Source organism: Lagopus leucura, unplaced genomic scaffold (genome assembly GCF_019238085.1).
Source record: "Lagopus leucura isolate 7727_CA_CO unplaced genomic scaffold, USGS_WTPT01 Super-Scaffold_100004, whole genome shotgun sequence".
Lineage (NCBI taxonomy): Eukaryota > Metazoa > Chordata > Aves > Galliformes > Phasianidae > Lagopus > Lagopus leucura.
Window position 1 is genome coordinate 29659062 of NW_024962264.1, and position 16202 is coordinate 29675263.

General features: G+C 43.4%; 1 protein-coding gene and 1 long non-coding RNA gene across 2 annotated transcripts; one reads left to right on the plus strand and one right to left on the minus strand.

The window, feature by feature from the left end:
• Window positions 1–849: 849 nt before the first annotated feature.
• PPEF2 (protein phosphatase with EF-hand domain 2) lies at window positions 850–16202 on the minus strand. The gene is made up of 15 exons (XM_042870873.1): window positions 16142–16202; window positions 13352–13479; window positions 12074–12131; window positions 10800–10975; window positions 9635–9749; window positions 9172–9218; window positions 8430–8714; window positions 8189–8338; window positions 7038–7373; window positions 5499–5684; window positions 4710–4852; window positions 3944–4050; window positions 2558–2721; window positions 1889–1976; window positions 850–1365 (listed from the first exon to the last, which is right to left on the minus strand). Exons 1-15 carry the CDS (start codon window positions 16200–16202, stop codon window positions 1184–1186), a joined length of 2226 nt encoding a protein of 741 aa, XP_042726807.1. The 3' UTR covers window positions 850–1183.
• LOC122179780 lies at window positions 4641–14730 on the plus strand. Its single transcript, XR_006178829.1, has 3 exons — window positions 4641–7249; window positions 7367–10049; window positions 13374–14730. It is a non-coding gene; the product is annotated as an uncharacterized LOC122179780 (long non-coding RNA).

Genomic DNA, 16202 nt, shown 5'->3' on the forward strand with positions numbered 1-16202 from the left:
CTATGTCAGTAAAGCTGTGAAGCTTCCAGCAAATCCAAGTTAATGCATTTCACTTCCTCTAGGCACTGCACATAACAAGCTATTCAGTTTGATGCCACAGCACTCCTTAACAGCTTCAGTCCCCAAACTAAAATCCAATACCCTTAGATCCTACCTGGTACCAAGTACTGCAGAGTGGTACTAGAGGCACTGGAGAACCACCTTTTCTGTCCTCAAGTTGCCTCAAGCTACAGAAAATAACTGAAACAAAAATACCTAATTCCCTAAAGGAGAAGGTTGTACAGCACATTTAGAACTCACCTTAGAAATAGAATTTTGTTCATTAGCCCAAGAAGTTGATTACCAAGGCCACAGCACCCCTGCTAGAATGATTCTGCTGCAGGTATGAGAGAAAGAGAGTTTGTGTTTCCTTTACACTTTATTTAAAAATTTAAATGCTCCCCCATTGGTTTTTAAGCTGCAGTTGCATCATGCTTCAGAACTGAACAACCTCAAGCATAAAGCAGCATTGCTTTAGCTGGGGAGTAGTTAGTATCAAAAGGGTACCCTTGGCAGATTTAAGAGCGTGTGGGAGAGACTGTTCAGTAAATATGAGATGATGGTAGTTTATTTTTTCTATGCATTGCTCCACTGCGTATTTTAGTAGATATATCTTACTGAAGCAAAGGAACAATGGGAGAAATAGATGTTGTCACAGAAATAGTACTGTTTATAGTAGAACTGAAAATCTAGAGAAGGCATGATGAACAGCTTTGAACAAGGCATCTAGAAAAAAGTTTATTATTAAGGAAGACTGTGCTCTAGCAATTGCTAGCTAGTAAAGCAGTCCCTCCAAGAAATACCTTTACTTTAATTTTACTCAACTTGAATAGACTTGTAAAATGTCATGACATGCATTGATGAGAGAAATTAACTTGCCTCTCCCCTTGAGCAGAGTTATCTATTTATAGCACAGTTCCTTTTACAATGCAGTCATAACTGAGGTATAACTTATCTATTTTATCATTACCTTCCCCAAATGGATCACAGCTGTTGGCTGGGTGGTCCCAGTCTTCAATGAAGAGCATCAGGAACCTGCCTTCCCTTCCTCTGGATTGTAGCTGCGGGCACGCTCTGCAGTTAGGTAGGAAGCAGTCCTGGCTTTGCAGACAAGGCATTGGATGTGATGACCTGCCCTGGCTTCTCACTGCTGGGACTGTTTGACAAGGCGGAAGGCTTCTAGGAACTCGTTGAAGTCAATGTTTCCATCTTTATTGAAATCAATGCTGCGAACTAAGTCATTGATGCCATCGTCTGTGAGTTCAATGTTCATGTGGGAGCTGAACAGCTTCCAGGTTTGGTGGAACTCCTCAAATGAGATGAGACCTGTGAGGCAGAAGAGGCACAGCTGCCTCAGTACAAGGCTTGCCAGCACCTGCTCAGATTCACTGCCTGCTACCCTAAAGGAAGGAAGTGACTTTCGGATTCTGCAGCTAAAGTTCCTAGCACAGAGAACAATGGATAAACTACAAAATAAAAGTGGCAAAGAGACATAAAACAATGTGTGGGAACAAGAGAAAGACTTGTCCGTTCTCCTCCCTAATGTGATTTGGTGGAGATAACTGCTCATGAGCAGATAACTCAGAACCCAGAGACACTGCATTATTATCATTGCTCTCATAACCATTTTTTCTGCTGAACTCCTCCGGAAAATCAGCTGCACAATTCCTTTGAAATGCCTCATTTGTGGACATATGCATTGATAATATAGAAGCTCTTGAGGCTGATACAGGAAGGAAGATACATGCCCTTTACTGTTCAATCAGAATCCTTCAGTAGATACTAAAGGAAGACCAAAAGTAGAATGGAATGTAACGCAGTGACCAACACACCTTATACACCTCCTTACCTGAATGATCTCTGTCTATGATCCTGAATATGGTCTCCAGGTTGGATCTGTTTCGATAGATAACTTCCAGCAAGCTCGACTGGATGTGCTGAAAGGCAACATATTGTCGTGCTCATTCTACCCTTTTCAATAGGTCTGTATTTCTGCTCTGATCGCTAGCTGCAAATCTTCACATAATTAAAAATGTTTATGGCTCTTGGGAGTTTGCCAGCAGTGCACTTTGCACTGTGTATATGTTATGAAATGAGTTCATGATGTCTCAGCCTTCTATGCAGCTCTGAATTAAAGCACACCAGCAACTTGTCACTTCCAACTATACCATTTTCCCAAGTCAACAGAGGAGAAAGGGACTCAAGCTATAACCATTGCAGTTGTTTCTGCTAAGTGCAATCAGGAAGGCTGTGAATCACAGAATGGAGTGCAGTTTTCCTATTCAAAAACCTGTATCCAAAACTAGCTCTGGGCTTTTATCTCATACATATCATCCATTTCTACAATGGAACAAGCACCTTTAGAATACTCAAATTCATGCAAGTGCTTTGTTGACTTCATTATGCTTTTGGATCATACAGGAACTATCCACTGTCCTAGCCTTTCCTGCCATGCTTAGCCCAATGCACTGAGGTCTTGTGAGCTGCTCTGCTTTGACAGACGGGGGTGAGGCCTTACCTCTTGGCTCCTCTGCTCCATGGCCAAATCATCCAGCCAGGACTTGTACTCCAGCATGCCATCTGCTGTGCTGCGCACCAACTGTGGTCTCAACATCCGCCACGGCAGTCCCAGGTGCAAGACTGACTCCACTGCTGTTGCCCAGTTGCTCAGCGTGATCCTTCCTGTAGGGGAAAGCCATGGGGACTGCTGAAACCAGTGGCTGAAAACATGTAAAGACTGTCACTCCCAGGTGCTATATGTGGCCAGGCTAGAAACCAACCCCAGAAGATCTATTATGCCAAACTGCAACACAGTTGGCACCAAACAAAACGCTCAAGATGCCCTGCTAGCTAGTAGGGTCATGAAGCAGTAACACAGCAAAAGCAGTTAATGCTCTCCCTGCCACCAAAGCAAAAAACCTACAATAGCATGCTTACCCAACCTACTGCGCTGCTGACAGAGACAGCTCCATTTCTCCATGGTACCTGTGAGCACTTCAGTTCATGTAAAGGCCTTACACAGCTTTACAGACATCTGCCTACAGCAGCCACTGCGCAGTACAAGTGGTTTCTGCTCCCACCAGCCTCAGCAAGCTTTTGACTACTGCAACAAATTAGGGTATGGAGCTGCAAACCTCTGAACACTTAATTTTGTGTATTTCATTGCAAATCTGTGACCTGCATCCAGTCCTTTCCTGCAGCTTGTGGCCTGCACAACTACATGAGTAGTTCCTCAGTGACCCAGGAATGTAGAAAAGCTTCCAGTTTAGCAGTTGCTCTAAGAGTTAAACTGGACTCGTGGGAACAATTTCACAGCCTGGGAAGGAATACCCAACAGGAAGGCTGTTCTGCTGACTGCCATGTCCCTGTTTCCCCCAGGGCACATACAGACAGATCCGCTCAGCTTAGTTGACTCTCCTGGCTGGTGCAAAAGCAGCCGAGTATTATGAACTCACAGCTCTCTCCTTAAGACTGACAGTGGTAGCTGGCACAGAAGGGATTCCTCAATTTCCACTTCAAAGAGATTTTAGACTTCAGGATTGCAGAGGCTCTAGAAACCACTCAGCCAAGTGACAAGTGACAGATGTGTTCCAGGTCATTTTTACAGTGCTTTCTCAGTACTCCTGGTGCAAAAGGTTCTCCTTGCACCAAGTTTGAACTGCTACACATTAAGCTCATCATCTCTCGCTTCTCTTCCAACACCCCCTCATAACAATAAGGCATTAAAGCAGAAGAGAGAGTGAATAACAGCAAATGGGACCGATATTGTTGCAAGGTCTGACAGCCTGTGATAGTCACTGACAGCTGTCAGTGAAGAATCTCCCAACCAGACATGCACTCACCTTAACCTCTTCCACTTCATCCCACCAGAGAATTAACTCAGTGTCTCATGGCTCAGATTTACCTGTATTGTCTTTATCGTACAGCTTGAATGCACTGATGAGGGCAGAGGTGTGAGCAAACAACTTTTCCCGCAGGGCTCTGAAGGCTGACTCCTCTACTCTGCTGATTCTGAAGCATGCAGAGAAGAAAGAAGCATTTTAAGGACATGCCATGAAATGCAAGGGAAGCTGCACATCCCACTCCTCTGGCACATCCATGGATTGCTCACACCCTCACACAACAGCCCTACACAGCTACTGCTTCTCTACAGTGTTCGTAACAAGGCACTGCATACCTAGAGCAGTATTTCCCACAGCTGATGCAGTAAACCCCTGCCAAAGCAACAGAAACCTGTCCTTGCCTATATAAGCTGTCAGCAATTAGTACAAGTCCAGGGAAAAACAACCTATCGTAGCAAACTTCCACAGTTGGTACTGTGGTACACCTGTTTCTGTTTACGTATTTTTGTTTGAGTTGTTCTATCACACCAGTCCACATATATTTTTAGCAGCTGTACAATTTTGTAAAGTAACAAAGTGAAAAGGAACTTCAGGAAGGTCAAAAGTTAAAACATGACATTGGAAAGAAAAGCTGGAAAATCAGCAGCCAGTACCTATTTTGACCTTCCTTAATTGCTTCCTCCTTGTCCCTTGTGAACCTCCCTTAGGGCTATGATTTAGAACATCCAGCTATGAAAGTTCAGCTTTGGAACCAAACTTTCTCAAAGCTCCCAAAGTTTTCCCTTTGGAAATTTTGACTTGGTGAATTCTTATTAACAAAAGCCTTGCCTTTGAGTCATGGTGAGGGTGTGGGCTGTCTTGTTTGCTTGGTACTGAACAAAATGGGGCACCAGGTCTGGCCCCAGCTTCACATAGGCTCCCCTGTTGCTGCCAATCTCGTAATAGTTTGAGGCTGAAAATATGGTCAGTACCTAAAGAAAGGTATTTACAGTCAGAATGTACATCCTCTGTTATACGTATATAGGTATCATGAAAACAGTGCATTAATCCTGTCTGAAGTCAACAGATGATGAAAGAAACATTTTCACAGGGAAAGCAAAGAGTGAGGTGAGAGTTCCTCAGGGGTGATAACAGCCTTGCATCGACCTGGCCATATGCTGAGCTTCTGCAGCTTCTCTGCCCTCTCCCCGCAAATTTCCACCTTCCACTGCAGTTCAGCTGAGGCCACTGAAGTCACTCTGAGACTTCCAAAAGCAAAACTTTAGGGCAGCAGCTTATTATCACTTCTTTTGTATTTAATTTTCAGAAACTGCTTTAATTGCAGGCAATTGCACAAATGAATTCAGGTCTTTTCTCACATCGGAGAAATGTGCTTTACCTGTGTAATGGTTCTTCACAACAGAGAAACTGTTTCTGACTGCCCCAAACTAAGTACTCAGCTAGTAGCATATTTCAGTAACTCCTGATATGGCTGCTCAATCATTTTATATATACTTCAACAACAAAAAAAAAACTAAAACAAAACCAAGCCAACAGCCTACAACACTGGAAGAAATGAAGAGCAGAGACAACAGCAGGATGGAAAACCCAGCATCCTTCCACCACCCCCTCACCAACCTTCCGGTTGTGACAGAACTCATAGCCATCTTGCTTGCACTCATGGGAGCGGATGAGGAACTGCAGGTTGTACTTCTCAAGGATCTTCCCCGTCACATCAGGCCCAAAATAGCAGCCACCACCTCGCACCGTATTTTCTCTGCAGCCCTCCTGAGGCATGGGGTCACTCCAGAGGATGTCTAAAATCTGAAATAATCAGAGCAGTTCACTGAATGATGTGTACCCATTGACATTTACTAAGCAAATGCAGCGCCATCTCTGCATCCCTGCTGGGACTGCTGCTGCTACCATAGCACAGAGATCTTTCCTGAATCACAGCTGAATCTCCATATTGCTCTGCAAGACTGTCACAGCCCTGAGCCACCACAAAAGTGATGATACTGTTAGCCCAGAGCTGCAGCCACGCCAAAAGCGCCTGAGGAAGAGAGAGATCTATGAATTAGGCCTGATACAAGCTTTCCCTTTGCTCTTGGTGGATTTCAAGGAGACTTTTCTGTCTTCCTGCAGCCGAAAACATGTTCCGGGACAAGTAACCCAGCAGATCCCCAGACCAAGAGCGGGCTTAGTACTAAACTCCTTTGCATGACAGTCTAGATGTTCAGCAGCCTTCACTACTGTAAGTGCTGACTCAGTGACCACTACGTGGATTAAAGTTTAATCTCTTTAACCCTGACCTGAATATACAGCTTTATGCTGATAAGGTGTGTAATACCAGGATGTCATCTGCGATGGGTGGTGAGGAACAATGGTTTCATAGCATGCAAAAGAATCTCCCAAACAGTCTGGTCCAACAGAAAGCGGAAATCAAGTTCCCAGGCTCTGAGAGCAACATACTCAACGTACAGCTTGGATAAAACCAGAGAATCAGTCTGTTCTTAGTATCCAAGATCACAACTCCCTTGTCAGCAAACGACGTGTTCACTCATAGCATTGGCCTCAAATATCCCATGCACACACTATAAGTGATATAAACACTGGGCTCTATCATTAGTCTTGCCTATCATTTATCTCCCCCACAGTGAATCACAAAAACCTGTCACCCCACTCTGTGCCTGAACAGTTTGATTTATACAACAGGGGAGTGCTGTGCTAGGTACAAATGCTGGAACAGAGCCTGGAGTGCAGACAGCCAAAAACCCAGTGGAGAGGCTGACATACAGGGCTAGGAGAAAGGCAATGGCAGAACAGCAGCTAGCACCAGTCACACAGCCTGCATTCTACAGGAATCTCATGCACAGCTCTGCACTTGCTAGTGATTTATGCCATAGGACACGCTGGAAATAGTACAACAATCCACCAAAATGTCCCCAGTGAGCAGAGAACAGAGCAGTTAGTCAAAAAACAGCAGAAAATCCATTCGCTCTTCTGATGGCACTTCAGCACTGACTTGCTCCTTAACTCTACTTTGCAGAGCAGCAAAAATCTCTTTGCAAAGAGGTCTGTGCATTGACCCACACACTTTATAGCAAGATTCCTCAAAGGAACAGAGAACAAATCTGTGGAAGGCACCAAAAGCAAAGCCCTGCTTATACCACTCACCTGCTTCCACTCCTCTTGCCGAGTCCAGCACGGCCCATCCAAATCTGTTAAGGAGACCAAACTGGAGCAAGTGAGCTCCTCCTCCTCCGAATCGCTGATGTCCACCAACTTGCGGCACCACTCGATTTGCTCCTGCACTGTCTGCCGGACCCACCTGGAGAACTCCACCCTGTTGGCCATGCTGGGAGCCTGGGCTGGTCGGGGCTGTGAGGGTAAGCTGGACATTGTCTCATTCCCTGCTGAATCAGGCTTTGCTTGGCTCTCCCCATTTATCTCCTTTATTTCCACATTTCTGTTTGACTCTTTTCTTTTCTTCCCTCTCAATACAGAAATAAACTGGAAGAGGAAGGAGAGAAAGCACAGATAGTTAAATGGCTTGGAAAGCTGGATCTCTAGCTCTAACATCTTCAAACAGAAATCTATCAAGCGACCAAGGCCACTAAGCTTCAATTAGTTTTGCTGCTATGAAATGGAGATTAACTGTAGGAGGTTATTAGTGCCACTTGCTCAGATGTACCATTCTTGGCTTAAAGCTAGGGCCACAAACACAGCCTGAATATGGATTCATCTCTTCTTCATCAACTTTACACTGCTCAGAAATTTCATAAAAGATAGATTGCATGGAGTTAATCTGCACTTGGAACAAGACAGAAGAATGAAGGAAAGACAAATCACTAATGCAAGTGCTTGCCATTATATTTAGAGAAGGGAAGTAGTATTTTCTCAACTAGCACATTTAACACAGATAAATTAAATGACTTCTCACAATCCCTCTGGAAATATGGTGTTTAGAAAAAGAAAAAAAAAAAAAAAGACTAATGACCTATGGGATGACAAGATCCTGTCATTGCTGTGTTATTACTGTCAATACCACCACACCCATGTAACAATGTAACTGTCCACCATTTACCTGGCTACCATACTCTCAGCTTCCAGAAGTCAATAACACTTCTTCCCTTCACATCTCCTGCACACACCCTATTAAATGAAATCAATGCGCTCCAAGACCGTACACAAACACACTTTTTGACTACGAAGACCATCCTTTACATTTCTCTTGTCAACAGCCAAGTTTACACATAGGTGTAAGCTCTCAAACCACAAATCAGCAACACAGATTGCTCTTGCAACATCCAGAAAATAAAACATACTTTGTTCCTTTGGATTTTCTCAAGCATGTCCAGATCAGTAGTATCAGAGACACCCCCATGTATAACAAGGACTTTCTGATCAATCAGGGTGGCCAGAGGTAGCCAGCAGAACACATTCTGAATCATCTTCAAGATTTTCTTCCCATGCAACTAGGAGGACAACGCAGAAAGGCAAAGATGAAGCCTCAGGCCTTCAAAGTCCACATTTCACTTGCTGCAGAAGACACGAACACATGCCTACCTTATATTTCTGCATGACTTCCTTTGTGAAACCATACCTGCAGGAACAGAACAGAAGTTGAGTGGGATTTTGCAGCAATACCCTTGACATTGTCATTAGCCCCACAAGGAACTCATACCGTAAGTTGACCATGTGGTCTTCATGGTTCCCACGATTGAGATGAACCTCTTTTGGATATATCAAAAGGAAGGTAAAGAGGATGATGAGAATCTCAAGGGACTGTTTGCCCCTATCTACAAAGTCCCCATTGAACACATAGGACTTGGAAGGAGAAGGAAGGCCATTCTGTAAAAGTAAGGACAGGTATTATGTTACAAGAAAGGTTTCCCCATGATCCTCATATACCTTCCCACCAGCTGCATGCCCTCTTACTGCTGCCCCAAGTTACCTTATAGAACAGAGCCTAACTTATTTTTATCCTCTAGGCTCCCAGTGGCAAATGCACTGAAAAGTGAAAACAAGGAGTCAGAAGGCGGTGCCATTGGTATTAGGACTTTAAGAAGAAAAAAAAAAAAACCCAAAAAACCATTCACTGGCACTTCCCAAATGTATGTGTATGTTCCAACAGTTCTCACAGATTTAAAAGTCAGTGAAGGAATGAGCTTTAGCTTTGTAAAGCCATTTAAATTGACCTGGAGAATTAGATCTTAAGGGCCCAACTTGCAAATGCTTCTTAGCATGATCCATGTGATAGCTTTCATAATGTCTGGCCAGCCTCTCCCGCACCAAACAAGGTGCTTACCTTATAAAATATGAGGAACAAGTCATCCAGCTGGCCATGCAAATCTCCTAACAGGCACAAAAAGACAAGTCACAACATGTTTACCTTTAACTGAAAAATATACAGATAAATAACTTCCTATAAAGTATCTCCTCTATAAATTAATGACCGCTAAAATACTGGAGGAAGTTCAAGGTTTGGCATAAGGTTCAAGGTTCCTGTTCCAACCCAAGCTGAAACCAGGCCATAACGGAATCTTGCTGCCTACAAGGTTCAGGAGAGTCTAAGCTGCAGATCAAATACAGCATTGGTATGGTAAACCCAGATAGTTCAGAGAAAGCTGCAGCTGCCTCTCAACGCAACACTTTACACGCGGACTGCATTTATGTTCCACAGTCATATGGTACCAAATCATATGTTTGCCATCCCTTGCACCAAGAATTCTTCCCCAAAGACTGCGCAGTGCTTTCCCACTCAGACGTACCACACACAGTGACCTCCTCACTGTAGCAGGTGGAGACGTGACTGATGTTTGGCAATTGCTTGAGGTGCTTCCTGGTCTCGTGTAGAAGGTTTAAGACATAGCGAGCGTGGAGCTGCTACTAGGAGAAAGTGAAGGAATTAAAGCAGGAAATCAGTGACTTCCAAACAGTAACAGCTGTCTGCAAAGGCCCCAAGGGCCCTCTGCAATAGCCTGGATGGGAGACTCGTGCAACTTTTACCATGACAACAGTCACAGCTTGCAAACAGAACAACACAAATTCCAGGCAAAAGCAGCTTCACCTTGGCATCAGCAAAGGTGGCAACAATATCCAAAAGCCCTCACACCCTGTGGTGGATGCAATCCACTAGACAGCACCATCCTCTGGAGCAGCAGAAATTCCAGACTGGTATCACAGGTAAGAAGCTGCTATCTTCTACATTTTTCTTTGCTTTCTTCACATTAAGTCGGGTTTTGCCATGTGATCTGCACAAGTATGTTTGCTGGAGGCCATTGAAAAAGCATTTAACAGGCTTTAGAGAATTTGTTTTTAGAAGTCTTGTTTTGTTTGGGTAAGGGAGGCTTTGACACATTTGCTGTTCAGCACATTGTCTGAGGGATGGGAACAGAACACTGCAGTTATACAAGGATTTCTCTTGTTACAATTGCTGAATTGGTACTGGACTTCTTCGTCAAACAAACAAACAAACAAACAAACAGTCCAAACAGTTTTAGACTTTTTTCTTTCCCCATTTCAAGTATACTTTTATCTCATGAATCAAATATGCACAGCAAAAACAATTTTTATTAATTCTTTCCACCTGGGCCATCCAAATTTTTTTTTTTTTTTTTAACAAATAAAAGCATTGCAAAAAAAAAAAAAAAAGTTTCAACATGGACTACTGTGGGTTTTTTTTTCCATTAAAATGAAGCTAAAGGTTATTAGTGGCACATACCTACAAAGATTTTGCAGTTTGTTAGAACTGTATTTCTGAAAGGAAAAGTTGCACTTTAAAATACCTACCAGATCATTTCTACCCCTTGGATTAGCTGCCTGCCAGCTGCTGTGTTCAAATTAGCTCAGCTGCTGGGCAGTCCAAACACAAATCAGGTGCCCCACACCTCTGTATGCAAAAGGGGGAAGCGTGTTTTCTTTCAGCATCCTTACTTGTTTTTGTTTGAAAGCTTCCAGCAAGGCAGTCGCATGGTCAGGAAGGAGTGGGAAAGAGAGACGGGGTCCAGTGTAGGAGTCTGGCACCTCCATGGATTCATAGTCACAGTACTTCTCCAGCTCTGCCTCTTTGAAGCTTTCTCCACTTATGAACATGCGACTGATAAAATCCCCTGGATGGCAGATTGGTTGGTTTCATTGTTCATTTAAAATGAAAGAGATGAGGAAAAGTTAATTTGGCTCAATACACCATTCTTGTATTTTGATAAAGACAAGCTGTTGCTCAGGCTAGTGCAGCAGCAGAGGCTAGCTCCTGGTCTGACACCACCACAGAATTTGCAGTGAGGAAGGGGCTACAGGGTCAAGGTTCAGTCAAGTATGCTATGCATCAAATAGTGCTGGCAGCTACACCAGTTTCTACAAAAATGTGGGTACTGGTTGCCATGGTTACATGAAGTGGTATTTTCAGTGACAAGCACAACTGCATAATGAGCTGTTTCATGTCACACTGTTTTTCTAAGCCTGCACCCACTCACATGCTCAGCATCGTCCCAAATTTGTATAAGTATGTATGTTTTTTTTTTTTCACTGCCATAAGATGTCACAGCCCATCTCAAGCAATGGGGCACTATTGTGCCGTTTTGTACAGACACTGAAAAAAATATGTCCCTTCCTTGACAGGGCTTTGCTTTAAGACATATCGGGTGACTCTGAGAAAAAAGGGTGCCAGCTTGAAAGGAAGGAATGAGTGCTTCAGCAGGTTACGTAAATAGCTAATTCTGACATGGCACCATCAGATTTCAGACATAAGTGCCTTAGCAAGTTCTCAGCATTAGGAAATTACATGTAATGCTCACTGCAGATTCAGAAAGATACTGTACTAGTTGCAACAGCACTTCTTTCCCCAGACAATGAGACTAAATGTAAGTAACGTTGATACTCTGGAGCACAGTTCCCTAGATATAGCTTCTCTGTACCTTCAGAAATGGATTCTGCAAAGCGTTGGCTACCACGGTTTACTTTAAGAAGGCAGATTTTTAATATTGTTCTTAGAAAACATACAAAGGTTTTATTCCCCCTTCCAGCTCCTAAGGAGTAGGAAGCTCCACATCCCTTGCACAGCTCTGACAACCTCCATATAATTCACTCTGCAATCTCCTGGTGCCTTGCCCCCTCTTCCCCCGCCTTGCTCTTCCCAAGGGCAGCACTGGACAGGGTGCAGTCTTCTGAGCTGCTGGTGCCCGATCTCCAAAAGACACATACAAACTTACTTTCTTTACTGCTGCTTGGTGTGAAGTTGTCCATGAGGTAACTGAAGAAGTTGTGAAGCTGCAAGAAGAAAGCTCATCATAATTTGCTCTGGAATATCCCCAGCGCTCACTCGAAATTCTACAGAGTGGCACATTAACATCATCTTCTTTTTGCAAGTATCATCCTTGCCCTTCTCATGTTGTCTGGCATGTACAACAAATCAAGCTACATGTGTTCTGTATTGTTTTTCTTATAACGAAGTAATAGTAGTAGCTTTCCCTTCAGCCATACACATGGAAGAACACCCCTAAGCTCTCTCCCTGCTTGGCAGAAAGGCAGTGATAGAAGAGAATGTTAAATAAAATTAAACGAAGCAATCCAATGAGGATTGGCTCTTGTATTCAGACTCAGGAAAGGGCTTGTGATTTTAAATGCTCCTTAGGGCTTGTTTCAAGGCTAATTTCTTAGGGTTATATCACACAACCAGGTAGGAAATCTTTACGTAAAAAGGAGGCAGGAAACTCAGCCCTGAAGCACTTGCAGGGCTATCAGCCAGCAGCCAGAAACGAGTGGCAAAGCCAGCATCCTCATGGCAGAGAATTCAAAGAGGAGGCCCTGCCTGCCAGAATGACTAATAATGGCAGGCCAGGAACATTCCCCTAAGAGGGAAGAGAGAATTAGTTCCATAGGAGACAGAGTTTACTAAATAAAAACCAAAACCCAAACAAATAATATTCCATATCCACAAATAACAACCCCCTCTACGTTTAATGCAAAGTTGTAAAATTCTTGATGCATGGAGATTACTTTACTTCCCTAATACATGATGTTCTTTCCTCCCCAGACTGCTCCATTCACCTCTAGCTACTTTTACAGAAGCAGTTCCTGCAGACCCTCAGGAAAATGTTTTTTTTCTCTCCATCTATAGAATCACAGAATTGCTCAGATTGGAAAAGACCTTGAAGATCATCAAGTCCAACCACAACCTAACCATACTACCCTATCAACCCTCCACTAAATTATGTCCCTGAGCACCACATCCAAAGGGTTTTTAAACACATTCAGGGATGGTGACTCAACCACCTTCATGGGGAGCCTATTCCAGTGCTTAACAACCCTTTCTGTAAAGAAGTTTTTCCTGATTCATAGGTTACAGTGTCCTAGAAATCGTGATATCCTACGTCTTGCACACTCACACAGGAAGAAGCTGCCTATTCCTGCCTTACAAAAAGTTTGCCATTGGCTCATCCTCACGGAGAGAGTATTTTCCCTGTGTACTCCTTTCTTTGTCACCTTACCTTGATCTGGTCCTGCTCACAGGCGTACTCAATGGATTGAAAGATTCTCCAAGTGCACCGTCGGCGCATTTCCAGGCGAGCAACATAGCGCCGATACCACCTTTGGATCAGAACAGCTGCCTTGAAAGCTAGGGAACAAAACCAGAGCAACCTGCTGAGCTTCAGTTGCTGCACCGGCTGAGATACCACCCTGCTATGCTCCTTTCCTGACCTTTACAGCTGAAGAGAGATCTTTCTCTTCCAGGAGGAAGTTTTCAGAAAAGGTGTTCTGATGCCTAAACATTAAGTATAAGAGAACACCCACATCTTTTCACTCTATTTTGAGAGGTGATCTCACCCTGCCCAGAGATCTCTGAAGTACTTCTATCAATACCAGATCTTCAGCACGTTAACAATTTACTGTTGCCTGCATGTCTGTATACATCCTTCAGCGTCAACAGACAGGTGAATCCCTTCTATCTACTGTCATCATTTTCATGTCCCTCCTTACAGTCTAGGCTTTGGGCCAGGCACTTGACTGAGACCGTGCAAAATGTTGGAGAATAAAATAAGATACTGAGTCCCTTTCCAGAACCTTAAAACTAAAAAAAGTTTTTACCCCCCTTCCTTTAAGCCAAATAAATACCCCAGCTTCTGCATTTGTGGTCGAACATCAGGAAGTGATCTGTGTTAGTGTAAACGTTAATGTTTCATTATCTTGGAGTAAAATAAAGAGAAAGGGGAAAACCAGCTCTTCATCTGCTTAATGACAGAAGGAATGAAAGGCCAGGGGTTTCCACATGGTTTCATGGTTCAATCCACAGCCAACACTGTCACCAGGCTCTTCCCTCCAAACGATGGCCATACTACGTGGTGTTTAACACATAATTCCTCTGCACGTCTCCAATTCCAGCAATTTTCATTACAAGATCATTTCAGTTGGGGTGTGTGCTTTAAAGCAAAGCACACTGGTACAATTTCCCATTTACTGTGTGTGCTTTAAAGCAAAGCACACTGGTACAATTTCCCATTTACTTCTCTGAATTCTGCAGCCAAACATTGTACTTCTCTAGGAACACTTATATCTACCTTAGCTGGTCTTACCACTATTTGAACTGTCTGGTTACTTTACATTGCCTTTTACTAGTTGGCACCTCTTTTTATCAGGCTCTGTGTCCCTTCTTGTTCTCATTTAGAGCCCTGCATTTAAAGCATTTCCTAACAGAGCTTCTTTGTATCAAGCTTCAGCTAGGGGAAGGACAACTGCTCTGCCTAGAGGCTGGCCCCAAAATCAAACAGACACTACAGTTAGCACAGCTGCAGAAACTTGCATTCCCTTGGCACATGGTCTGTGAGAGCAGTGCTGTGTTCACCAGAGCAGGAAGAGCAATGGGGTGCACGGGGTGGAAAATCTTGACTGATACCTCTCACCCTTGCCCCAAAGGCTTCTAAGTTCTGGTAAGAGACACAGACAACACATTCAATTAATTATCTTGTATTATTCATGCAAGTTTCCTATGTACTTCAGCATGAAACACTTCTTGACCTTTACCTGAAGATATTCTGATGGCTTACGTATTGAATGTAAGAATCCTTCTAGTTTATACTACTGTAAAACCATTAGGAGGTGTAAAACATGGCAAGGAAGGAGCTGTTGCTGTTGTGCAGATGGAGAACTGAGTCACAGTGTAGGCATGGACAAGGAAGTAAGATTTGGTTAGCCTTAATTCAAGAATAACTTGTGTTAGTTTTTGCCTGGGCTGAAAAAGTGCCTTCTGATCTGCTGGGCTCTGAGGAAACGAAAAAAGGCTGACTGTTTTTCTGTAGATTGTGCTCCCCCAGTGCTACCTCTTCAAGCCTCCTTTGTCGCAGCCTCCACACCAGCTGCCTTACTCTCTCTGCAGCAATTTGGCTGGCATGCAGCCAAAGCCATAGTCACAATCACTCTAAAATATCTAACTTCTAAACAGGTTACATTCCCTTAACAGGGGATACAATATCCAAATACTGCAGCAGGAGTCAGGTGTCCTTCAAGTGAATCCCGAGCAGAAACTGGTAGTCAAGACTCCATATGTATAAACAAAAAACAGATTCTTTGAAATATTACAATCTATTTTATGAGGATCCAAGTAGTAAACAGAATCATACCTCATCATGTAAACTGAAAAGCATGCCAAAGTGGCAGCACTTGAACTCAATTATGCCTGTTTATGCTAGCACTAAAGTTCACAAATCAGCTGTCAACAAATACCGTCTTCTTTCTCTGAAACCATTTATAACCAAAGCAATTGTGTACCAGAATAATCTTGCCAAGTCTCCTGCATGGCAAGAGCCAGCAGAGTATGATTTCTTTATAAGACACTGCAGAAATAAAGGCAGATAGCTAGAGATAATGTTGCTGCTTTACCAGTTCTGCACCCAAATATAGTCTTTAAGCGGCAGGTCCAGCAAAAGGAGCAGTGTGCTATCATCATCTATCACCCTGACAGCACATGAGGTTACAACACACACGCATTAGCCAGAAATTGATTAGTTTGTCTGATGTTAGTTCCAACAGAAAGGCTTTTTGCTGCTTCCTTTCTGGTCAGATTTGTATTGTTTATCTGAACAGCTGATGTTTCCTCAAGCCTAGTGTGGGCTTTCTGCATGACATCTGAAATTCCTCATCACAGGAATGTCCAGAAGACATAACCTTCTCTCAGGACTATTGAGAAAAATGAGAATCTGGAAATGAAACACATCCCACCACAACCTTCCAGCAGCATGTGCAGGAACAGACAGGGAAAGGTTACATTTCAAAGAATCACTCACCATTTTCAGACTTCTGTAGAGAGTACTTGTAGTTGGCATTTACAGAACTACCAGATCCCAT